This window comes from Scardinius erythrophthalmus, assembly GCF_964197995.2.
Source record: "Scardinius erythrophthalmus genome assembly, chromosome: 11".
NCBI classification, from domain to species: Eukaryota; Metazoa; Chordata; class Actinopteri; order Cypriniformes; family Leuciscidae; genus Scardinius; species Scardinius erythrophthalmus.
Window position 1 is genome coordinate 10,151,689 of NC_138231.1, and position 27,507 is coordinate 10,179,195.

Here is a 27,507-nt window from a genome sequence, read left to right on the forward strand (position 1 = left end):
GGACAAATAATAAAGCCATTATAATGTGATTTAATGTTTTTGGAAGGATGACAATTAGCAGATACATTAGTTATCCAGTGACAGCTTTGTTCACAATTTAAACATCTGATCTGCAGGCTGAAGCTGTGAATTGCAGTCAAGCTGAGGAACAGCCGCCCTACATCCTATTGGCAAGGGCAGCAAAGAACAGGGTCTATTAGTTCAACATTGTGCTAGGAAAACAGTAAATTCAGCCCGTGTTTTCAGTGTCAGCTGTTTCCTTTGAAATATGGACCATCTACAGCACCAGTTTCACCAGAGTTCATAAACGCGCTACATGACGTAAGGATTAGTTAATAATGGGTTTACAAGGTTCAGATACAGGAACTGAACAAAAAAACAAACATACTTTAGCTTTTTACTGTATGAATTTGTCATGCACTTTGCAAAAAAAAAAATCAGAGATTCAGGGTGTGAGTGATCTTATGAATAATGTTCTGGCAATTGTAAAAGATGTATTTTATTCACATTAGTGTATTAACATGCTATTCAATGCCCCAGAATAAAAAAAAAGAAAAGAAAAAAACTCAAAATGGAGACATTTTGTAACATACAGTCCTGCTGTTCTTATTGATTATACCTTTGATAAAGCATAATTCACCATCAAAACTTTGGTAAAATAGACATATACATCAACTGTATAGAATTAATATACATTCTTTACATAATCTATAATCACAAATATTACATAGCATTAATTTTGTTAATAAAAAGTCAATTACATTATTGTCAACTTTGACCTTTGTTGTGCAAACTACATCTGTAAGCTTTATGTATTACTATGTAAACTGAATGTGTATGTCACTATATTTACTTGTAAAAGATAAACTGCTAAAAAACCTACTAAAAAAAAAAATCCAATGTGCGAGGTAGTGGAAGATCTGAAACATCTGGTTACATCTTATTGGCTTTCCAGGACAGGTAAGAGTTCCAGGCAACAGCCACGATCTGAACAACAGCTAATCTGAAAAACACAAGCATGAACAAATTACTCTAGTAGAAATCATATATGTGTTACATATACATGCCTTAAAAGAATAATACATGATCTAAATCCAGGTAAAACAGACCAGCTGACTCTAGTTGTTAAACCCAGTGGAGAAATAAAGGTGCCAGAAAGAAGCAACATCAAACAATGCACTCATCAAAAATCCCAGCATTCAAAATAAAAATAAGAGCCTAATTAAAGTTTCCCAGCTTTAAACTCCTTTCATAACGCTGTGCTGCACACTGGGTTTCTGAGGCACGTCGTGAACGTTCTTTTCCCAGTGACGTGGATTAGTGCCCTGCTGCAATGGACCAATTATCATTATCAATGATCACTTGACTTTTGAGGCTAAAAAGGCTCGTATTTATGAAAAGAAAAAAGAGCTTTACCTGTGGTGGAGAGGGATGAAATAAAAATTGGCTATCTGCACTGGAGGCCAAAGCTGGAAAAATGAAGACATGTTGCATTAAATAGAACTGAACAATGAATTGAAAAAAAAAGAAAGAAAAAGGTGTCACGTACGCCACTTACATAGTAATTGGAGATCAAGGCATCCATGTAGTCCTATTGGGATATGAAAAATGCAGAGTAAATATATGATCTGACAAAAATGCTGTTTAAAATTATTGCTCATAGTTCAGGTTAAAGGGATACTCCACTTTTTTTGGAAATAGGCTCATTTTACAACTCCCACAGAGTTAAACAGTTTTACCGTTTTTGAATCCATTCAGCCGAACTCCGGGTCTGGCGGTAGCACTTTTAGCATAGCTTAGCATAGATCATTGAATCGGACAGGACCATTAGCATCTCTCTCAAAAAAAATGACCAAAGAGTTTCGATATTTTTCCTATTTAAAACTTGACTCTTCTGTAGTTACATCGTGTACTAAGACTGACGGAAAATGTAAAGTTGCGATTTTCTAACTTTCTTGGAAGTTACTGAGCTGGGGACTATTTTCAGGCGCTGCGTCATATCATTACGCCTGCTGGACTCATGGTACGGCAGCAAAGTTTCTTGATTATTACGCAGGAATGAGAGTATAGTTCCTAGCCATATCAGCCTAGAAAATCACAACTTTACATTTTCCGTCGGTCTTAGTACACGATGTAACTACAGAAGAGTCAAGTTTTAAATAGGAAAAATATCAAAACTCTTTGGTCGTTTTTTTGAGAGAGATGCTAATGGTCCTGTCCGATTCAATGATCTATGCTAAGCTATGCTAAAAGTGCTACCGCCAGACCCGGAGTTCGGCTGAATGGATTCGAAAACGCAACTGTTCAACTCTGGGGGAGTTGTAAAATGAGCCTATTTCCAAAAAAAGTGGAGTATCCCTTTAAACAAACCCAAGTACTCTAAACCTGAAGTATTAAACTTTGGTGGGGAAAAAAGAAATGTGGCTCATTGAGGAGAGGTGTGCTAGTACATTTCTAAGCAATCAGACTTTTTTTTTACTTACTGGACGATAAAATACATAAAAACCCAAATTCTACATAAGGAAGGAGCAGGTTATCATAGAGCATCATGGAGGTCATTGGCACTTTTTACTTGGGCCAGTAAACACTTAACCATGGAGAGCACCATAGAAACTGCATTAGCATCGCAGACTGTGCGATTTCGACAATCCTATAAGATCTAATAAACTTGGGTATGACATGCATGTAAACTGTGCGATGATGACACCTACTGAATCGTAGGTCACGACGCAAGTTAGTATAGAACATAATAAAACGTCATCAGCTTGTGGAATCACACTTTGGCAATTGTGTTTTTTATGTGCGCTGAAAAAAAGAGGAGAATATGGTCATGGATAGGGAAAAATGCATGCCAACTTGGTATGTATTTTGCAGATGGAGTTTGAGGTAAGTAGTTTTAAGCTGTAGCACCATGTCGCGTTGATCAATACGCCATTTCACGTTGCATTTTTATTGGCTAGTCAGCGGACACTGTCAGAAAATGATCGCAGGATGTCTTTGGTTGCAGGACCGTGACAACAGTCGTCTTTGAACCTCTCTCGCTGTACGCCGTAGGACCACCGTTTAGGAGCCATGACCACAGAAATCACAACGACTGGTAATCTTTCGTCTGGGACAGCCCAAAATCGCACAATGTGCACCGGGCATAAAATACACTGAGCATCTTAACAACCATTGCAATGCCCTAGAAAACACTCACAACACCCACTGTGGCCTTCCACACACACAATTTAATTGAGAAAACGTGTGGAAAAAATAATAAATAATTTTCAGGCAACGGATCATAACTAGGCTTAGAACAGAATATATGAAATATATGAAGTGTTTCTGACCCTGCTTGTTCCTATCTAATATTCCCTGCAATGTTTTGAGCTCATTGACATTTCTTCAAGCATAAGCTGAAGGACTATGTGAGAACCTTAATACAAATTTTTGATTAATATCAATTTTCATGTAATTAAAAATAATCATGCTGTTGCAAAGACCTAATCAGAGAACCATGGCAGCAGCTTTCACAGATCCAACTAGAACAGCAGTGAATACACAACAACATTTAGATATTATTCTGCTTGCTCCAGATGAGTCAAAACATTATGACCGCCCGCTTAATATGCTGTTGGTCCTCCGCGTGCTGCTAAAACAAAACGACCCGTTGAGGAATGGTCTCTACAAGACCCCTGAAGTTATCCTGTGGTATCTGACACTAAGACATTAGCAGCAGATCCTTCAAGTCTTGAAGTTTGTGAGGTGGATCGAACTTGTCGGAATATAATATGTATTCCTAACAATTACTAATAAGTGTCTGAAGTAGAAATTCACTGGTTATAATTCCTTTTCTTTCCTTTTTTTACCTGTTACCATGCTTTCATTATGTCATGACGCTGGTTCTTAAACCCAGCCTGAGGGTCTCCACTGAGGCAGAGAGTGGTCACGGTTCCCTTTAAGTGCTGTAAGAGCTCCACAACTACGTCCCACCGCATCAACCACAAGTCAACACCCTCCTGTCCCTGGTGCCATATAAAAATCAAGTCATCTGGAACATGAAGGGCCTTTTCTCCGCTAGTGTCATCTTTTGAAAGGTCATCTTGGTGAGATTGAGTGTGTAAAAAGAAGCCCGTATTAGAAACTTGTGCTCTTTCTGTTTGTACTCTTCGCCTTAACAGTTTCTAATTAAGAACGAACAAGGCATCAGCCACCTGGGGTGAAACCACCGCGGGCCCGAGACGTCATTATATTGTTCCCGCTGAATTTGACGTCACAGGAATTTAGCCCCTGAGGAACCGAGAGAGCGTTTCATTTTTTTTGGACCGTTTTGAATACACAAAGACAGAGAACACAAGAGAGATGCTAATATTCTACATCTTTAGAAGTGAGCAACATCCAAAACCAGCCAAATCCTGAATGCCCTAGAAAAAACCCACAAGCAGAAAGCTGTAAGCAACTGTTAACAATGATCAAACCAGAGGTTCAGAAACAACCCCGAAGAGTTGAATGTGCCGTGTTCTTGTCAGTTCATTCTGACATTGATCTATTATAGCATTAGGTTATAAAGCGTCAAACGGCTCATGATGAAAACAATAATGAGCGGATGAGTTGTTGGTTCTAATCTTGGATTTTCGGCGAGCTAATGTGCACTTAACCTTTCAATATAACATCAAAAGCCACGCAACTCTCTAGACTCACACTTGATGATGATGTTTGCACTTGCTGTCGTTTGGTAAAGTTAGAGAAAGTGGTCATTGGGGAGACGGCATTTACCTTGACTTCACAGATTATGTAGGCAACTCTAATTGTTTTCGCAATTGTGTGTCTTTGCCAAAGTTATGTTGATTTATTTCAGATTAGCTGTGCATTTTTAAGAAATATAATTGTACTCTTCTGATTATCCTTTTCACTCCTCTATCAGAAATCTTGCGAGGAGCACTGGTTGAGGCAAATTTATGGTGAAATTATCGTCTTTCCACTTCCGTATTATGGCCCCAAAAGTGCTCACTGGACCATTCAGAAGCTTAGAATGGCGCCTATAACCAATGCCATCATTATGTTTTGCAACAATTAGGTTGCGAAGGTCTTGAGACAGCTCTTCGCTTTTACCCATCATGAGATGTTGGCAATGAGACCTTTTTGTAGGCCATCATTTGGGACTGAACCAGCTGTTATTAATTTCCACTGACAGGGGGCTGGATTGCTTTTTAATTACTGTAAGTTTTCAGCAGTTGTCTTGGCTTTCCATGCCTTTTTGCGCCTCCGTTTCTTCATGTGTTCAATACTTTTTCCCTGTGTCATTTCACATTATTACACATAACTTCATTTCTGAACTTATTTTTGTTTGTTTCTTTGTATGTATGGCTTACTTGGGTTGTTACCAACATCTGGCGAAAATTTCATGTCAATAGCACCTTTGGAAATATATTTACTGAGAAAAATGATGTTGTGTTCAATACTTATTTTCCCCGCTGTATATAAATAAATTTAATTGAATTATTATATGAAATTACTTAAATTAAGTCTTCATTTCATAAAAATGAAGTGTGTATTTTTGTTGTTGCTTGAAAACATTTTTTTTGCACTATTGGCACCACTTTACCTTTAAAAAGGAACTTTTTAATTAACTATATATTAAATATTAATTATATTAACGGTGCCTGGTTCGTTCTTAATGACATAGACAAGACAAATATGTTTAGTCATAATTTTTAGATTTATAGTCAAATATGTTTGCTTAACTTCTGATTTTTCCTAAGAACCCCTGATTTGAAAGAAAGAACAAAAGAAAATACAAAGAAAAGCAAAAGAAGTAAAAAAAGAAAGGAATAAAAAGAAAAGGAAAGAAAGAATAAAAAAGAAATAGAAAAGAAAAACTCAAGTAAAATAAAAAAAGAAGAACAAAAAAGAAAGATAGCCAGAAAAAAAGTGAAAAGAAAAGAAAGAAAAATGAAAGAAGTAAAAAGAAAAGAAGCAAGGACAAACAAAAGAAAAAGACAGACAGAAAAAAGGATGAAGAAAAAAAGAAAAAGAGAAGAGAAGAGAAGAGAAGAGAAGAGAAGAGAAGAGAAGAGAAGAGAAGAGAAGAGAAGAGAAGAGAAGAGAAGAGAAGAGAAGAGAAGAGAAGAGAAGAGAAGAGAAGACTCCAGATCAGGTTTAGCAGTTGCATTCGTCCTAAAGCGCCACAGAGTTGACTAACTGAAGCCCAGTTTCCCTGGAGATCTCCTCAGAACAGTAGCCTGCGTTTAGTTCTGCTTTAAAGGGCACTTCTGCGAGCCGCATCTGAACTGCCCTCTTGTCACTCTCGTATCACCAAATTGCCTGACCTATAGCCATAATAAACAAAGGCTCGTCCACAACAAGCCATGGGTTTTAATCAGCATCAGGGGTCCCGTTTAAAACAAAAACAGCCCTACTAATAACTAGCAGGTACAAAATGTGTTTTAATGGATCAGAGTGATATTCTTTAAATCGATTCGCAGAGTAGCATCGCCAAAGTTAGTGATTGGCTTTCAGCTCACACTGGCTGTTTGGGTTAATGAGAGCATTTATCATTAGCTTTCTGTCTTTTCTGGCATTTAGGTGACTGACCTTTCAGTCTCATTTTAACTCCGCCACCTTCCCTACATAAATAATTGATGGCCACACTCAGAGACACTGCTGCGTCAAGCGTTGTTCCTACAAGCCCATGAGTCACTCCGCTGGTCCAGCCCTCCGTCCCTTCATCCCTCCATCCCCGGAAATACAGTACTGTGCAAAAGTCTTAGGCACGTCTCCAAGATGCTTGAAGAAACCTTCCTGCGAAGCTACAGTACTGTGAAAAGTACTGGCACTTGTGTTTAAATGCTGTAAAGTGAGAATGCTTTCAAAAATAAAATCACAAATTGAATTTATTTATGATTTAACTTCTATTAACTAATCAATATATGGTGTAACGACCCTTTGCGTTTAAAACGGCTTTTGTCCAGGTACACTTGCGCATAGTTTTTCAGGGAGCTTTGCAGGAAGGTTTCTTCAAGCATCTCGGAGACGTTCCCGCAGTTCTTCTGGATTTAGTTTGTCTCAGTTTTTTCTGTTTCTTCATGTAATCACAGACGGACTCGATGATGGTGAGATCAGATCATACCAGCTTCTGTCAGACTCCTTGTGCATACACAAATCTCACTGGATTATTACAATTAATGGCAAAAAGAATGTTTGGAAATGTAAACTGATATTTCCTACTGACACACTACAGCAAAAGATATAAATAACTGACTTAAAACCATTTTTTTTGGGGGGGGGGGGGGGTATTAACATGCCTAAGACTTTTGCACAGTACTGTACTCTCTAATTGTACCATGCTAAGGATCACAGGACAGGGAGTGGACTTTCAGGAATACCAATGGAGTAGGAAAATATTTACATTGGCAGTGAGGAACTTTGGGATAAGGAACTATATTACTTCTAAAAATATTTCAGGATCTTGCAGATTTGTGGATGTGACTTAAATCAGTATTTTATCATAATTATAATATTAATATATTTATTAAAATTATTTTACAGCACTGTTCAAACGGTTGGGGTCAGTTGGTTTTATTTATTTTTAATTTTTTTTGTAAATAAATTAATTTTATTCAGCAAGAATGCATTAAACTGATAAAAACGTTTACATTGTTCCAAAAGCTTTTTTTTTTATATATATTCATCAAAGAACCCTGAATTTTTTTTATCATGATTCCCACAAAAATATTAAGCAGCACAACTGTTTTTACCATAGATAATAATAAGAAATGTTTCTTGAGCAGCAAATCGGCATATTAGAATGATTTCTGAAGGGTCATGTGACACTGGAGACTGGAGTAATGATGATGAAAATTCAGCGTTGCCTTTACAGGAACAAATTACATTTTAAAAAGTTACTTTAAATTGTAATAATACATCACTATATTACTGTTTTTTACTATATTTGTGATCCAGCCTTGGTCAGCATAAGAGACTTCTTTCAAAAACATTTAAAATCTTACCAACTTTTGAATGGTAGTATATATTTTATTTGTATATTGTTTTTTTTATTAATTATTATATGAATTATTTTATATTAATGCTGAAACAAAATTAACTTATAATGTTACTTACATTACATAAAATATTCCAATACACGGCTACATGATAATTTTCGGTTCCATCCATTCGGTTTTCATAACATTCCAGTGCATCCAATTTTTTTTGGTTTCAGTTTCTGAAATTTCAATTTCTTTGCGCCACTAGAATAATACTAGTCATTTGTGTTGTCACAATGCTAATTTTTAATCCAGGCTTGTGATGAAAACTGACCCTCTTGAGTTTGGCCACATTCTCCTCCACAGTTAGTCCATTGAGTGTTCCAGATATCCCCAAGAAAGCACCCAAGAAACACGGAGCAAAGCACACCTGTGGATATACAAAGACCTGATTAGATCAGAGAGCACCTACTGTAACTGTAACTGTTCATTTATAGATGACATATAAATGTACATGATCAATCAAGTTCAGTGTTCATAATAAATACCATTATACAGCTAATCCAGCCTAATTGTTAATTTATAGACTACTGGCGCACATTTTCACATCTGATGAAATATGCATGCGATGCGCATATTGAAAGCTATCAAGAAGACAATGACAGACTGATGCATCCATTTATTATTAGAACACTAGATCACTGGAATTCCTTCATGTGTGGTTTTCCAAAGGACATCCCAAGCAGATTTGTTACAGATATAATCATAAAAAATGTGTCAAACACAAACTAAAACTCTTTGCTTGTCCTTTGACTTTAGGGTAGAAATTCCACAATGTTTTATCCTTTATAATTTTAAAGAGACATGTTTTTAAATTTTTATTTAGGCCTTTTACAGGGCATGTAAAGTGATGTAAGCTATGGACATGCTGGCATTACATGCTACTGACTGTTGGAATCTTTAGCTATTAATCCATATTTGATTCATAATATTTTACAAAATGGACAATTGAAATATCAAATGACTTCAACATCTGTGGACCTCTTTTCCTTAAGGTTTACACAGAAATTTAGAAAGTGGGTCTCTAAAAATAGCCCTAGAATCTCTTTTCTGAATAAATGTGGGAGAGCAGGCTGGCGTTGCGAGCGCTGTTGTTTGGGTGTAATCCGGTGATGGGGAGAGGGCCTGTCTTGCGTGCCTTTGTCCGCTTCATCCTGTACATTCATTCCACCAATCATGTAAACAATGACTTATGCAAACACTCATTTGTTTGACTGCCTATCAGGAGATGGATTACTTGACATGCATGAAGGGAGAGCTCAGATGGGATACCCAAAAGGGATAAAGTACGTAGCAGCGCCAACTATAAATCTCAAAATAAATAGCATCTTCTAAGCACTTTAAATGTGTCTGCAGACTCCCCAAAAAAGACACAACACTCAGCTCCAAGGACAACTTTCCATGGGTCTATTTATAACTAAGACAGGAAAGACATTTTGAAACATACCGAATGTTGAGATCTGATTTTATTGTTGGTCTTTTGGATTGCTTTTATTAATACGGCGGGGAGAAAAGGGAAGACAGCATGGGGGAATATTCATCTTTGAATGCAGATCATCTGAATGAGCATCGACAATGTTTATCAATCTCTTATTTAAAAGTATTATATATTATTAATAATAATATATTGTAACACTTTCATATATATATATATATATATATATATATATATATATATATATATATATATATATATATATATATATACACACACACACACATACATGTATATATATATATGTATATATATATGTATATGTTTATAGGTATATATACTGATTTAGTGCAAATACTCAACTTGTGAGTCATCAGGATATATTAAAAACAGCGTATTGCGCAGAATCTAATCTGGCTTACTTGAACACACGTCACTACGCAACAAATATACACGTAGTGTGTGTGTGTGTGTCTATATATAATCAGGTTCATTTCTTCTTTTTTGGCTAGTAGAAGTTCTGAATGGCCAGTAACTTAAAAATTTTGTAGCCAAATTGGCCGGCGGGTGAAAAAAGTTAGTTTCAAACCCTATATATGTATGTATGTATGTATGTATGTATATATATATATATATATATATATATATATATACTCACCTAAAGGATTATTAGGAACACCATACTAATACTGTGTTTGACCCCCTTTCGCCTTCAGAACTGCCTTAATTCTACGTCTATTGATAGGATAGCATCTTGCAGTTGATGGAGATTTGTGGGATGCACATCCAGGGCACGAAGCTCCCGTTCCACCACATCCCAAAGATGCTCTATTGGGTTGAGATCTGGTGACTGTGGGGGCCATTTTAGTACAGTGAACTCATTGTCATGTTCAAGAAACCAATTTGAAATGATTCGAGCTTTGTGACATGGTGCATTATCCTGCTGGAAGTAGCCATCAGAGGATGGGTACATGGTGGTCATAAAGGGATGGACATGGTCAGAAACAATGCTCAGGTAGGCCGTGGGCCCGTGGCATTTAAACGATGCCCAATTGGCACTAAGGGTCCTAAAGTGTACCAAGAAAACATCCCCCACACCATTACACCACCACCACCAGCCTGCACAGTGGTAACAAGGCATGATGGATCCATGTTCTCATTCTGTTTACGCCAAATTCTGACTCTACCATCTGAATGTCTCAACAGAAATCGAGACTCATCAGACCAGGCAACATTTTTCCAGTCTTCAACTGTCCAATTTTGGTGAGCTCGTGCAAATTGTAGCCTCTTTTTCCTATTTGTAGTGGAGATGAGTGGTACCCGGTGGGGTCTTCTGCTGTTGTAGCCCATCCGCCTCAAGGTTGTGCGTGTTGTGGCTTCACAAATGCTTTGCTGCATACCTCGGTTGTAACGAGTGGTATTTCAGTCAAAGTTGCTCTTCTATCAGCTTGAATCAGTCGGCTCATTCTCCTCTGACCTCTAGCATCAACAAGGCATTTTCGCCCACAGGACTGCCACATACTGGATGTTTTTCCCTTTTCACACCATTCTTTGTAAACCCTAGAAATGGTTGTGCGTGAAAATCCCAGTAACTGAGCAGATTGTGAAATACTCAGACCGGCCCGTCTGGCACCAACAACCATGCCACGCTCAAAATGGCTTAAATCACCTTTCTTTCCCATTCTGACATTCAGTTTGGAGTTCAGGAGATTGTCTTGACCAGGACCACACCCCTAAATGCATTGAAGCAACTGCCATGTGATTGGTTGATTAGATAATTGCATTATTGAGAAATTGAACAGCTGTTCCTAATAATCCTTTAGGTGAGGATGTATATATATATGTATGTATGTATATACAGTACCAGTCAAAAGTTTGGAAACATTACTATTTTTAATGTTTTTGAAAGAAGTCTCTTATGCTCATCAAGCCTGCAGTTAAAAAAAAACAAACAAACAAAAAAACAGTAATATTATGAAATATTATTACAATTTAAAATAATGGTTCTCTTTTTTAATATACTTTAAAATGTAATTTATTTTTGTGATGCAAAGCTGAATTTTCATCAGCAAGTACTCCAGTCTTTGGTGTCTTATGATACTTCAGAAATCATTCTAATATGCTGATTTATGATCAATGTTGGAAACAGTTGTGCTGCTGAATATTTTTTTTTATAACCTGAGATACTTTTTTCAGGATTATTTGATGAATAAAAAGTTAAAAAGAACTGTATTTATTTAGAATAGAAATCTTTTGTAACAATATACACTGCCGTTCAAAAGTTTGGGAACAATAACAATTTTTTTTTTAAGAAATTAGTACTTTAATTCAACAAGGATGTGTTAAATTGATGAAAGGTGATGGTAACGATTTACATTGTTAGAAATGTTTTTATTTTGAATAAATGCTGTCTTTATGAATAAATGCTGTTAACGTTTTACTCAATGAATCCTGAAAAAAGTATTCCAAAAAAATATATTAAACAGCACAACTGTTTCCATCATTGATAATAACTGAGTATCAAATCATCATATTAGAATGATTTCTGAAGGATCATAAGACACCAAAGACTGGAGTACTTGCTGATGAAAATTCAGCTTTGCATCACAAAAATAAATTAGATTTTAAAATATATTAAAAAAGAGAACCATTATTTTAAATTGTAATAATATTTCATAATATTACTGTTTTTTTTTTTTGTTTTTTTTTAAACTGCAGGCTTGATGAGCATAAGAGACTTCTTTCAAAAACATTAAAAATAGTAACATTTCCAAACTTTTGACTGGTACTGTGTATATATATATATATATATATATATATATATATATATATATATATACACATACATGCATACATACCGGTACACATACACATGCACATACATATATACACACACACACGCGTCACAAATGTGTATTAATACTGAAGATATTAATACCATGTAGATCTCACACACAAAAAATGACTGCAATACATTGCTCACCTGGTCAACCAGCATTTTCTTCAGAGCTGCACTTTTAGTACCACCAGTAACAAGTTTGTCCAGCACCTTGTACCATCCACCGACCAATGGACCCTTCAAAACACAGGAAACATAATTAAATATGTGAAGCACTTTAAAAAAATTCAAACACTTCAGTAAACAATCATGAACACAAGCTCAGAACACTGAGGTCGTGCCAGTGGTTTAATTTGTTTATGACGTGATTCTGAAAACAGCGGTCTGTAATTAGCTCCAATCCTCTGTGAATTAATGAGCTTTCTTTTCATTTCCCAGTGTGGTTTCAGTCTGGGCCTGATTAGTAAACTGATCAATAAATGTGTCAAACAGTGTCCACCGGGGGTGTTTCAGTCAACGATGACAACTGAATTCTTCTGTTAATCTTTCTTTTAATGCAATTATAATTTGTGGTTCAGCAGCCATCGATGTAAAATCACCCACCAATGCTAAATTATGCATATGGGCATCCTTAACAAACAGCTGTGCACTTGTTTGAGAAGACGTTTGTCATTTTTCAAAGCAATGATGATATATAGCAGCTGTATGCCATCTTTCTGCATTTTTTTCCAGTCCTTTGAGCAAAAAAAAAGGATGTCATACGACACATTAAATGATTAATACTGAGCTTCTGCTTAATTCGGTTGATTGGGCAATAAGAACACAGCCTATAACCATAAAACCGCCAACAGAAAATAAGCACGTTCAGAATTGCAATATAATTACAGCTCAACGGACAGAAAATCTTTCACAGATTTCCACAGGAGATACAGGACAAATCTGACCTTCTGACCTATGGTTCGCACTTTTGTTCTAAACGCAGTTCTTACTGCACTAATAATAACGACTGAGGTCTGATGTTTAAAACACTCAGACTTGTAAAAGCTTTAAATCATACAGGCCATTTGCAGATTAGTCCTCAAGTCATTTGAACAGAACAAGTGCATTAGTGCTTTGTGTGTGTGTGAGAGAGAGGGAGGAAGGGAAGAGCAGGATGATCAATATGTCAATCACTGTGTGCAGTTATGCAACTTCATCACCTGTTCCAACAAATGACACCCTACACATGATCTGTAATGGCCATAACACAACAATCATAACACAACTGACATTTTGCAACATATCATTATTCTTTTTTGTCTTTGTGAAATTGTATTGTTATCATCTAATGTAAAACTAATTCTGAACTGGAAATAGTTGTTTAAAGTTGTCCAGGTTAAAACAGCGAGTGCTTTTGAGAATGGAAAAAAATAATATTTTGTTTTGCAAGGATTATGTGGCTTCAAATCTTTAACAGTCAGGCAATCGTTTGAAATTTATTGTAAAAAAAGTACGAGTTTGGTATACACTACCATACATTTTTTTTAAAAGAAATGTATTATTTTATTCAGCGAGGATGGATTAAATGTATCAGATTTGTGAGTAAAGACATTTATAATCTTTCAAAAGAATATGGTTTCTGCAAAAATATTAAGCAGTGGAACTGTTTTCAAAAATTAATAATAATAATAATAATAATAAGATAATGATTCAACATATTCGAATTTCTAGAAAATCATGTAGGAGCAATGGCTGCTGAAAATTGTGTTTTACATTACAGGAATAAATTATATTTTTAAAATATTCAACAGTTGTTCTGAATTGTAATAATATTATGTAATAATACTGATTTTAATGCATTTATGATCAAATAAACGCTGTCTTGGTTAGCATAAGAGACTTAATGAGACATGAGACTTAAAGGTATAGCGGAGGATTTTCTTTTTCCGGGTGGGTAGTGTAAACTATTGGTCCACCTAAGTGTCAATCATTCTGGTGATATGTTTACGTAAGGCCGTCGTACGTGCTCGTCCCTTAGTTTTCGCTTTCTGCGCATGCGCACTTTCAGGTGTTTATGTGTGGTGAGCTAGAGCTCAGCCATTCATTGAAGCTCGCCGTTTCACCGGGTCCTTTGAAAATGTCTGAGGGTCGCAAGAGAAAAAGTTTGTACGAACTGTATGAGAAGAAGAGAAAGGCCTCAGAAGAGAGAAACAAGATCAGAGTGTTTTTGGGAGATTGTTTCACACGATGGCGTGCGCTAAAAACACAGGTTGGGCTTTCCACTGATGCCTCAGTCGCGAAGTTTCTACTCGACAGGTAAAGTTTGGCATGCTATTTGGAGAAAAAGTGCAAATCTTCTTTTGGAAAGTAATCTTGTATGAGCGATGCCGACAGCAACTTGTAAACAGAGCGTGCACGAGGAGAACCTCGCACACGTTTAATAGGCGTTCCCTCTCGGGAGCAGGTAGAGTGTTGCGCATGTGCATTTTTTCAAAAAGTGGAGAGGGCGGTTCTTATCTAAAATTCGGAAAGATCCTCCGCTATACCTTTAAGAAAAAAAAAACAATGAAAAAATCTTACCGACCACAAACTGTGTGTCAGATGTCAGCCTCTAAAAGGCACGTTACGTACGTATGAACAAAACAAACTGTGCCCGTCCATATGGGATTATAACTACACCATTCTGGGCCAAAAAAGCATCTTTCTCCACTGAAAGCTTGTATTCTAATGAAATTATATTTTTTTGCAAGAGTATAAAATATACAAAACATAAAGGCCTGGTTTCACAGACAGGGTTTAGATTGGGGGGGGGGGGGGGTTTGGATTGATTAACATCAATCCAAAGTTCCAAAGCTGGAGGATCTCAAGCGAACCACATGCAAATGGAACAGAATCACAGGAGACTTACGACGAAGAAGAAGCCAATGCTCATCATCTTGGCGGTGCGTCTCACGCTGTGATTGGCCAGTCCACGGCGCTCAATCAGCTGCTGGGAGATGACATCACCCACACCCACCAGAGAGCCTGGAAGAGAGGGAGAAAGAGGGGGTGCCAGTCAGGCATCTGTTTGCCCCCACTGCCCAGCGTGAAGGCTCGCACTCAGGTAATCATGCCAAAAGAGAATTGACAGGAAAGACTCTTTCAGGATTTTTGCTGCCCCATTCACTCCATACTGACTGAGAGAAGAGAGGGAGGCTAAAGTTAGGATAACAAAGAAGTTGTAAAGGATAACAAATCCTGACTTTTTGACCTTTAGACTATCATTTACACTACCGTTCCAAAGTTTGGGGTCAGTATTTAAAAATAAATAAATGAGTACTATAGTTCAATAGTGTACATAATATTACTATCTGTAGGTTTTTTTTTTTGTTGTTGTTTTTTTTACAAATTCTACCATGTACTGACTTAATTACATTTATACTTCTACTATGATTCAAAAACCTATTATGTAGTAATTGAATAAAAATAACAGTAGACAACTCAAAATAACAGAGATCATAACTATAGTAAAACAAAGACTCAAAGACTTCAAGAAATCCATCCAGTCACTCCACAATGACCTTTAAATGTCACATTGTAAACTTCACGTTGCATCGAGACCCCCTTAGGAACGCCATGGGAGGTTGTTTTCTAATAGCAGGGACAGATGTTATCCTGTAAAACACTATTAGTCAAATAAGCCATGCAACAAATTTCTGAAAACACTCCGGAAACATTTTAATCCATTGCAGAAAGTAATACCAAACTCTAATTTATTAATCAAAATGTTTCAAAAGCTCCACAATGTGACAACTTTCCTCTTACAGACCAACTTGAAAAGTCTTCCGTCTTTAGTACTGTCCATTTGCACTATTACCGGTATTGGATGCATGAATAAGTTCATCTCAAAGTGTTTAAGCAACTAAACCAAGAGACACCTTTAAACATTAGTACAGTAGTGGCCAAAAGTGATGTCCAAACAAGGAAAATTGGCTCCTTCGCACTTTATTCAAACTTTTAAATAATAATTTAATATTTTGCATGCCCATGGTCAATCGGTTTTGGATATTGCTCATGTTCTGGATGTGAATGGTCACAATGTCCACAGAATTATTTCAAACCACAGTGAGACAACTAGAATGTAAAGTGCTGTGGCTGGTCAAGGAAGACTAGTGAGCATTTTGACAGGAGGATAAAAATCAACTGAATGTGGGACCACCTCAAAACAGCTTCTAAAGATCTGGATGAGAACTCAAACCTCAAACCAATGGCTTTAAGAGGCTGGATTGGTAGGTTGTGTACCAGTAAAGAAACCATTTATTAGTTTTATCTACTGCAAAAAATATCTGCCAAAGAAAACAAGGACTGGAGAGTGGAAGATTGGGGCCGCATTCTGCAGTCTGACAAGTCAAAATATAACAACCTAGCATTGGATGGTGTCAGGTATGTTCAATACCAAATGAACGCATGGTGCCATTAAGCACGGCAGGGGAAACATATTGGTAATGGGGATGCATGTCTGCAGCAAGTGTTGAAAGATCTACAAAGTTGCATCCACTTTGAAAATGGACCAATACTTGGGAATCCTGCTGAACACAATGTAGCCAAGAATGGAGGATCTGTTTGGAGAGCAAATGTGTATTTTCCAACATGATAACGATCCCAAACACACCGTGAATGCAACAAAGTTGCGCACAATGAAAGTCTTCAAGTGGTCTCTTCAGTCCCTTGAACTTAAAGCCATTGAAAACCTTAGGGAAATTATAAACCTAAATTAAGATACGTCATGCAGGTCTTCCAATGAAACTTAACTTTGGGAAGAACTTAAGGAGGATTGGAAAGAAGTTAAGCATGACACATGCACAAAGTTTAGTGAGTCAGATGTAGTCAAAAACAAGGGAGAACCAATAAAATATTAATACCCGATTACACTGAGGTCAATGCATGCTTTGTTTCTAGTGAGATTTTTTTGTTGCATAATACAAAACCATATTTAATTGTATTTTGGAGTTTGCCTTACTTGCCAAATAATTTTGTCATTAACCAAGTTTATTGTATTCTTTTTCCCAATATAACATACTGAAATGTCATTAAAAGCACAAATGCCCTCCAGACATCACGTTTGGCCACTACTGTATGTGTGCGTTCATCCATTCATCCTTGAGGAATCCCTGAATGAACAAAAGCTGTTGAATGTGAGTGATTGAAAGCTTTAGATAGACTGCAGCTCATCACATTTTCCCCATTTTCACACAAACTGTGTGCCAATCACATTGACAGAGCGGTTTCCTCCTAACTGCTGGAAATGTCACAGGTCTCCTTTCTCTACACACACACACTTCGATCGTCTGCAGTCAAAGCCGTGAGGGCAGCAAATAGAGCCATGCATTATGCATGTGTACATAAACAGAGACCTCACTGGATATTGACATGTATCGCAAACCCAAAATGAATACAAACCTCAACAAAACCAATAGAACCCATCAAAAAGGAGATTTCTTACCTTTTTTTGGATTGTCAAACTGAAACCATTTAATTCAACTAATATAACTGTGCAAAAGTCTTTAGGCATTTTCACCCCCCCAAAAAATGGTTTTAAGCAAGTTATTTATATATTTTGCTGTAGTGTGTCAAAAGGAAATATCAGTTTACATTTCCAAACATTCCTTTTGCCATTACTTGTAATGATCCAGTGACATTTTTCTATGCAAAAGAAGTCTGACGACAGCCGGTGTGCTCCACACGGAGATCTGATCTCACCATCAGAGTCCATCTGGGATTACATGAAGAAACAGAGACAGACTAAATCCAGAAGAACCGCGGCAATGTCTCCAAGACGCCTGAAGAATCCTCCCTGAAAAGCTACTAGTACTGTGAAAAGTTTTATGCACTTGCGTAAAAATGCTGTAAAGTGAGGATGCCTTGAAAAATAGTGTCATAAATAGATTTTATTTATCCATTAACTTCTATTAACTAAAATACATTTTTGGTGTGACCACCCATCAGACCACCCATTAAAACATCTTTTGTCCAGGTACACTTGCACTAGCCTGACTACGTCAGACTTCGTACTTCCGCTCAATTTCATTTCGCTTCTGTACTCAGACAGCGTAATAGCTTTCCGTTTTCCTCCGGCCTGAAAACAGCCGGCCAATCAACGAACAGAGGGCGGGCTAAGAGCCGTGACGCAGACGCTGATTGAACTGTGGATGCGTAGATTTACTTCACATAATCTGCAGAAGTCGTTCACTCCGGTATTTCGCTCAATGGTTTTGTTTTCGCATCATACATGTGTTTACAGTGGAAGTTAGATGCGGCTGAGCATGCGCATAACACACGCCATAACCAAACGTTATGTGATTGGCTTACGGGTAACCAATGATTTTAAACTTCAGACAAGCGCCCCCCCGCGAGAAAGAAAACGCTTTTCAATTATGCCATGCCAGACTCTGTCTACGAAGCAAAGCGAAGTAGCAGAGTTTGGTATTACCAGGCTACACTTGCACATAGTTTTTCAAGGATCTTTGGAGGAAGGTTTTTTTCAAGCGTCTTAGAGATGTTGCCACAGTTCTTCTGGATTTAATCTGTGTACAAAAGAAAAAAATGAGACAGACTAAATCCAGAAGAACTGTGGTAACGTCTCCAGGTCACTTGAAGAAACCTGCAAAGCTACCTAAAAAAATGATTCGCAAGTGTACCTAGGACAAAAGCTGAATTAACACATGAAGTTAAAAAAAGCACACACACTACACAATATTAGATATCTTCAACTATTCTGAACACTTGGATTCACTTCTGATCACATGGCGAGCTGGAGAGAAGCCGCTATTGTACGCAGCATGCCATAGCAGGAGGGTGGTGTGAGCTGAAATGCCTTGGAGAGGAGAATGCTGGGAACTCTGGTCTCTCTCCAGCAGGTTGTTAACGGCACAGCGGGGTGATCCACCAACAGAAAGACTGTGTCATGCTCTCACTCAACCCCACACAAACACAGCAGGCGAAGCCTTTTCTGATCTGTGAGAGAAACACTCCGGACTCTCCGATTGCATTTTACAAGCACAGGCCTTGTGCTTCACTGCAAACCCTGACATAATGACTCAGTGTTATGACATGACTAATTGTACACAGGCACTGGACTGATGACACTAACACTGCTTCTAGATTATCTGTTTCTTCAGAAACACCATTGAGTTCACAGAAAGCCCCGAGTAAGCCGCAAGTTCACAAACCTTTGAAGTTAAGTTTAACAGGGTTTTAAATTAGTATTATATGTATTGGAGGATTCAGTCCTTGGAAGAAGGCTTTTTTTTTGGCAAAATAGTATAGACCTTTTAAACATCATATCGGGTATATGCTGTAACAAATAATTATCTGTGATTCAGTCACTATTTAAAGCTTATAATAGCAAAAATAATAATTTACAACAGCCATTGCTTTTTTTATTACAGGCATTAGTATTAGACTGCTGTTGGAAGTAGATAATATTGCCACTTATTTTTTGCAATTCTAACAGTACATAACAGCAAAAACAGGGAATATACGCAAAACCTAAAGCTATAGGCTAACATTCAAAGGTTTGGGGTCGGTATGTTTTGTTTTTGATCTTATGCTCACCAAGGCTGCATTTATTTGATCAAAAATGAACAATTTCCATTTAAACTAAATGTTTTCCATTTTAGTATATATTTTAAAATGTAATTTATTCTTGTAATGGCAAAACTGAATTTTCAGCAGAGAATATTATGCTTTATAATATTTTTGTGGAAACCATGATATTTTTTTTTCCAGGATTCTTTGAAAAATAGAAAGTTCAAAAGTACAGCTTTTTAAAAAATATAAATCTTTTGTAACATTATAAATGCCTTTACTGTCACTTTTGATAAATTCATTGCATCCATGCTGATAAAAAAAAAAAAATTCTTTCAAAAACAAAATTTAACCTAAACTTTTAAATATTAGTATATATGAAATAGCAGTTATATATCATACTAACATTATATATAAAATTATTATAAGCATGACTGATTAGACTGCTATTGAAAGCATTGGGACTGTTAAGACAGACCTATAGCCTAATATCGACCATCATCTCGATTATCAGCCATAACATAAATACATAACATATATTGGTGCATGCCTAATGAAAAAACTTCTATATAAAGTCAAGCTGTTTACAATGACAACGTTTCCACATCAACACCCCCGATCTCTAAACACTCATTACGTTTCACCTTGACTAGCTAATTTGCAGGATCCTTAAAAAAATTATTCTGCAGCCAAATACAGAACTGCCAGGGAGGAGAAATGGAGCAGCAACACATTAAAAAAAAATGCAACTGCCTTTAAATTTAGCGGACAGCTGCTTCCTCACACTTGCCCAAATATCATGGTTTACAAAGGACATTCTGCCTTAACAGCAGAGCCAAGCGAGGCAACGTAGCCCCTTTTAAGTGACCTAACCTTTTCGTAAAATGTCAAGGAAAGACTAATAATCCAGTATAGCAGACTGAAAAGAGCCAGAAACCTTTGCCATGCTTTTACTGGGTCATCTTATCAAAACAGCAGCAGCTTATTGATCATGGTAGGCAGACAGGAGGGCAGAGGCTGAGTGAGAGCTAACAGCATGTTGTGAAGTGATAATAAACACTTATGTTTTCCACTTCTTGGTTCAACTTGACGTTAACAGGTTGAGAAGCATTGAAGACTAAACTCTAAAAACATCTGTTAAGAATAACAGTGCTTTTTCTCATTTCACCATGAAAAACAGGGGCTTACAAGTTATATTCCAGGTCCCCGATTACAAAAAAACACCAATTTCAGAGGAAAACAATGTCCATTTATCTAAATTAGCAAAGACGCCGACCCCAACCAAACAAAAACATGGTTGTTTGTCATTACGCTGTGCCAAATAAAATGCAATTTACCACACACTCAGGTGCAATCTGCCCCGTACCTCGTGCCAACTGGAGTATGGCACTCATCTATGCTAAATGCATCTCGAAATATGCTGAAGTCAGCTCAACACTTTCCACCGTCTGTCCTTGAGGGAGAGTCTCAGGGGAAGAACAGCCCTGATTGACGCATCTTGCGCTTAGTGAAATTATCTGTGATCAATTTGGCAGGGATCTGCACGTTCTCCGTGGGGACCAGCGGCAGGCTACGGCAACCCTACCCATTTAGCTGATGAGACCAGTGTGACATGGCTTACCTGGGCTACAGTAAACATTTACAAGCCCCATTCATTCAGATTTGCCCTCTTTGGATGACATTGATTTTTTCGGTTCTACATTTAGCACAGATTATGGGGTTAATGCATCGCTAATGACTTGAAAACGGAAATGTAGCGCCTTCATCCCCTCTATTCATTCATTTATTCATTCGCTCATTAATCTCTTCCTCTTCACATCTGTACCTGTTATAAATAAATCCATTTGTCACTTCAACCAAGTGCATCGGTTAAAGCTGAAGTGTGAAATCTCTGTGCCACTAGTAAACGGAATTGCAGTAACAATGGGTGTATTCCCATCAGCCTGTAGTGCCCTGCCAGGAGGACCTCACAGGGTGTTCAGCTATCTTAAGTGAGAATCAGTCCAAGTGAACATCAATGTAATAGAGTTTGACTAAAATAAATGCAGTGGAATTAATGTGTTTAATTAGCCCCAGTTTGCATGCAGTTATTCGAGGACGTAAAGTGTGAGGGATGCAAACATTTTTAATGCAGCCATCACGGTTATGGGTTCCATAAGTTAATACACTACATAATCGACAGTTTGAAGTCAGTAAAGTGAATACTTTTTAAATAAACATGAAATAAATGTTGTTCTTTTGAACTTACTATTCATCAAAGAATATTGAATTTTTTTATTTGTATAAAAATGTATAACAGCACAACTGTTTTTAATGATGATAATAATAGGAAATGTTTCTTGAGCACCAAAAAAGCATATTAAAATGATTTCGGAAGGATCATGTGACACTGAAGACTGCTGACAAATTCAGCTTTGCCATCACAGACACATTAAAATAGAAAACAATCATTGTATTATTTATTATTTTTATATATCACAGTATTACTGTATTTTTGAGCAGAAATATGCAGCACTGGTAACATAAGAGACTTATTTCAAAAACATTAAAAAGACTTTTAAACAGTAGTGTACATCTAATGTAACTAAATCAGATTTATTTTCCGACTATATTAATGAAAAAAAATGACAATTAAAATAACTCTTTTCAAACTTCCCATCTGCCATTGGTCAGACAAATGGCATCGCTCATGTCTAAACTCGTGCCACTGGTTGGGCTGAATGGGATGCTCAAACAACCTATAAATAGTTGAAATAGTCTGTATATTTAACTGGCTTATGAAAAACTAGGCCTATTTTAACCTAAAAACGTAACCCTTGAACTTCCAACTCACTCAAGTTGTTCACCTTGCCCGAGAATGCCAAGTTTTATTGCATTCGATTTATTTGAAGGTAAGATCACATCCCTTGGTCCGTGAATAAGCGCTGGTCCACACGACTGTGAAAACATCCAGTTATTATCTAATTTTGAAATTACCCCGCTTCCATTTCATTTAAAGCATCTTGCTGTCTAATATTAAACCTATACCCACATAAGGCTAAAGTTTCTATAAATACTCGAGCACTCCCTGATGTGGAAAACAAAGGCGATGAATCACAGCTCTTGTCTGTAATCTTGATTACATAAAACTCAATCGCTCTGCGGCACGAGGCCACTGGTGATTTTAAGCATGTTGGCCAAGTTGTCAGTGGCAGTCTAGCCAAGCACTAATTAATCCTAATGCTACAGTTTGAATGACTCATTATGCACCCAACAGCTTGTTTAAGCAGGCTCATTGATTAACAATAAGATGTATTCTCATTCACTCATTTTGTTAAACAAGGTGAACAGATTCCTGTCAAACTGATTAGTTAATGCACAGTAATCACACATGAAATTAAAGCATAAGGGTGTGTCATTTCAGCCCTAGGGCGACACCAAACGAAATTGCAAGTGGTTGTTTTCAAATAAACTTAACACTCCCTGCGTCTGCCATTGTTCTGAAAAACGGTCAATTGATCAGTCTTACCTGACAAAAATAGAATGTAAAATCATTCAGAAGACTTTTCGAACAAGACATTTCCCCCATGTCTTTTTAAACTGCACTTAAGTTCTGAAAGTGTTAATATGTTTCCACAGTACATTGAACTCTGATCTCAAAAGGCAAAGGGAATTTTGATTCCTCATCACCTGAATGTTTTAATCTAGACATCAGCAAAAAGAAAGTCTCCAGCAGAACAACTCGGACTTTAAAGGGTTAGTTCACCCAAAAATGAAAATTCTGTCAGTAATTACTCACCCTCATGTTGTTCCAACCCCGTAAGACTTTCGTTCATCTTCGGAACACAAATTAAGATATTTTTGATGAAATCTGAGAGCTGGATCACTCCTCCACAGGCTTATGGACACCTTAACTTGCTGGTCCAGAAAATGTATTAAAGACATTGTAATATAGTCCAAGTGACTCCAGTGGCTCAATCTTAAGTTTATAAAGCGACGAGAATACTTTTTGTGCGCAAAAACAAACAAAAATAACGACTTTATTCCACTTTTCATTTCCTTCTCTCTGGACCTCGAGTCTTTTCACGTAGTGTAATAGCATAGCGCATCTGTGTTGCACGTCACCACGTAGGCTCACTATTTGGCGACTCTGGTCATGTGTGTGATACGTGGTGACGTGAAACACAGACGCGCTACGCTATTACACTACGTGAAAAGACTCGAGGTCCAGAGAGAAGGAAATGAAAAGTGGAATAAAGTCGTTATTTTTGTTTGTTTTTGCGCACAAAAAGTATTCTCGTCGCTTTATAAACTTAAGATTGAGCCACTGGAGTCACTTGGACTATATTACAATGTCTTTAATACATTTTCTGGACCAGCAAGTTAAGGTGTCCATAAGCCTGTGGAGGAGTGATCCAGCACTCAGATTTCATCAAAAATATCTTAATTTGTGTTCCGAAGATGAACGAAAATCTTACGGGGTTGGAACAACATGAGGGTGAGTAATTACTGACAGAATTTTCATTTTTGGGTGAACTAACCCTTTAACCATTCATTAAATATGTTGTTTTGTGCTGTCATCTTCTGGTACAATGGTGTAATTGCAGCGAAAATACAATTCTTACCCCGTGTTCCACAGACAAGGCTTAAGCCAAGTCCCAGACTAAAATGCATGTTTGAGCTGTTTCCACTGAAAGCAACTTGCACTGCCATAGTTGTGTCTCAAGGCCCGGTTTCACAGACAGGGCTTAGATTAAGACAGGATTAGGCCTTAGTTCAATTAGGACATTTAAGTAGCTTTTATAAACATACCCAAGAAAAAAAAAACATTACTGATGTGCATCTTGAGACAAAACAATGGCAGTAACATATTTTAAGATATGTCAGTGCAAGTTGCTTTCCATTAAAATAGCTCAAACATACATTTTAGTCTGGGACTAGGCTTAAGGCTGGTCTGTGAAACCGGGGGGAAATGTCTTGGATGCAAAAGGTGATAGATAATGTGAACATTCCTGTTTCAGTTTTTATATATATATATATATATATATATATATATATATATATATATATATATATATATATATATATATTTAATAGCATTTAAATTGAAAACACAAGTTAAAATAGACTTCCCCCCCTTAATCTATACTCCCACCCTTAAAAACCCACAGTGACAAAGTTCAAGCAAACAGCTCAGCAGACTGTTGCTGAGAAGGGCTTTCCGTTGTTTATATGGCTGATCTATTATTGACACTCAAAAACAATCCTGCTGTTTAGAAGTGATAGTGCTAACAGGAAAGATAAATATTTAATCAATAGCATCTGAGATGGAGTTGACCTAAAGGGAATTGGGAACATCAACCATAGGACTACAAAAAAAAAAAGAAAGAAAAGGTGGTGAAAAAGGGAAGAATACAGCTCTTACCCGCAGTTATAATCTGTACTGTCCATGGACGTTTGGCTATCAGCAGCTGATAAGATCTCCAAAGACCCGCCATGGGACAAAGTCTAAGAAAAACAAGACCACTGAAATTGCTACAATGAAAACTGATGCAGAAGTAGAAAAATTGCTGACAATTTAAAGCTATATTAATATGTGGCTGGCCAGAATAATATCAACATCATGTCATGGTATTCAGTTATTTGGAGGAAAATATTCAAACAAATAGGCTATCTCTTTGTAAATTTATGAAACACGTAATGCAACATGTAATTTTATGCAGATTTATGCAACACATGCTTTATTGCTATGCGATTGTTGCGTCCAGTTAAAATTGCAAATTTAGAACAGTGCGAAATGAAAAACAAAAAAACAAAAGAAAACTGTAATTATTAAGAATTCTAAAGCATAAAGCAAAAGCATAAAAGAATACAATAGCTCTTCAAGTAAAGGTAAAGCATAATCATAAAATAACTCTGGCTCTTGAGATCAACTTTCCTGCAGTTTATCTCCAACCACTAACAGTCATTCATTTGGAAACTGGACTAACGTTACAATGTCGCGTTGTACATTTTTGATTCAATAAAAAGAATTGGCTCAAAATAGTCATTTATTCGGACTATAGACATTCTCGAAGTAAATTTTTAACCGAACCGGTTCCCAACCTTTATAGTTTCTGATTTTTCTGAAGTCCCGTCGCATCCGTAGGGGAAAGCGGGGCACAACCTAACGCTTTTTGACTTTCTCAGTTTGTGTAAATCTACTAATGGTTCAGAGTATTTATTTTTTCCCACATTAATTTCCCACATGTCTACTACAATTATGTGTTTTTGTTTTATTAATACAGTATATACTTTTTTCTTGATATACCCCGAAAGAATGGAAGTGAAATGTGACAACATGCCCCATAGGTGGGGTACATTGTAACATGTGTGGGGCACATTGTAACATGACATATGACAGCTTAAAATGTTATCTGATCTAATAAAAAAAATATACAAAACAAACTAAAATATTTTCTAAATAAAATACAATTAAAAAACTTTTTCATATAAAATATTGGCATTTTTTAATAATTAAATATAAACTAATTTTTGAGTTTTGACTACGAACACATGAAAGCACAGCTATACAACAAAGTTCAAAACACATAAATAATTAGTAATTTCTGAACATTGACTCTCAGTCTTTATTCACCTTTTTCTCACGTTTTCTCAATAAAATTAATAAAAGTATAGAATATAATAGCATATTTCTAATAGGGGCACATTGTAACGCAGTGTGACAACATGCCCCCGCCTGCACAACTGGGATTTAAACCCTGCTAGTGTCTTCTGTTAGTTAGCGAAACATTAAATAACTATCTCAACTGTTAAATAACATCTTGGAGATTAAAATAATATCAGATTTGTCTTATTTTAAATAAACACAAAAAATAGAGATGAAAAATTAACTTAAGTAAGAAATTTACTTTTGCTATGGTTTAATAAATGTCTATGGATATCTTCCAAAAATAAAATAATTTTGGCGGATTTTTTTTTTCTATATAGTGTTGATATGGCAACTAGTAAATAAACAAAGTTTCGTCATCCAAGCATGTGCGGAAGTATTTAAAACAAGCGTGTTACAACTAACCCCGCGTTAGGTTGTGCCCCGCGCTCCCCTACAGTGAGGAAAGGGGCGCGCGCTCTGGCTGATCAAAAGCGCGTGCAAAAAAAATCAATATGAATTTCCAAACTTCAAAACCAAACGATAATTTATGTTTTACTCAGTCGGATAAGGGTAAACAAATACTTTAGTGACACATAAAACTTATAATTTACCATCCGTTGTACACGTGCAGACACTATCACGTAACCAATCTTTCGTAATTAACGTTACATTTAATTTATTTTACGACTCCTGCACAGAAAGTTTTGACCGGTACTGTGGCTTATGTTAGAAGTTTAATCCTACCTTGTCACGTAAACAGAAGTGGTATGTTGAGATGTTGCTGAAATTAAAGCTGTAACGTTATGACTCTGCTGCTTTAAAAGACTAAGTCAAAAGAGGACGGAAAGTGACTTCAGATCAGAAGATGTGGCTGCAGTTTAAACACACACGCTGAATTAATTCAGTCTTGCATCAGGACAACTTGATAAGTGGTTGACAATTCAATTTTACACCATAGTCAATTTAGCGTGATGCTTGAGCGGTCAGTCTGTGTGAAGCAAGCTAAAGGTTCTAGCTAAGGCAACAAGAT

The 27,507-nt window shown here is 36.8% G+C and overlaps 1 protein-coding gene across 1 annotated transcript; it reads right to left on the reverse strand.

Moving 5' to 3' along the window:
* mpv17 (mitochondrial inner membrane protein MPV17) lies at window positions 1-27,490 on the reverse strand. Its single transcript, XM_081377711.1, has 8 exons — window positions 27,222-27,490; window positions 25,251-25,333; window positions 15,189-15,304; window positions 12,446-12,538; window positions 8,302-8,397; window positions 1,559-1,591; window positions 1,417-1,469; window positions 1-1,003 (listed from the first exon to the last, which is right to left on the reverse strand). Exons 2-8 carry the CDS (start codon window positions 25,321-25,323, stop codon window positions 934-936), a joined length of 534 nt encoding a protein of 177 aa, XP_081233837.1. The 5' UTR covers window positions 25,324-25,333; window positions 27,222-27,490; the 3' UTR covers window positions 1-933.
* Window positions 27,491-27,507: the final 17 nt, after the last annotated feature.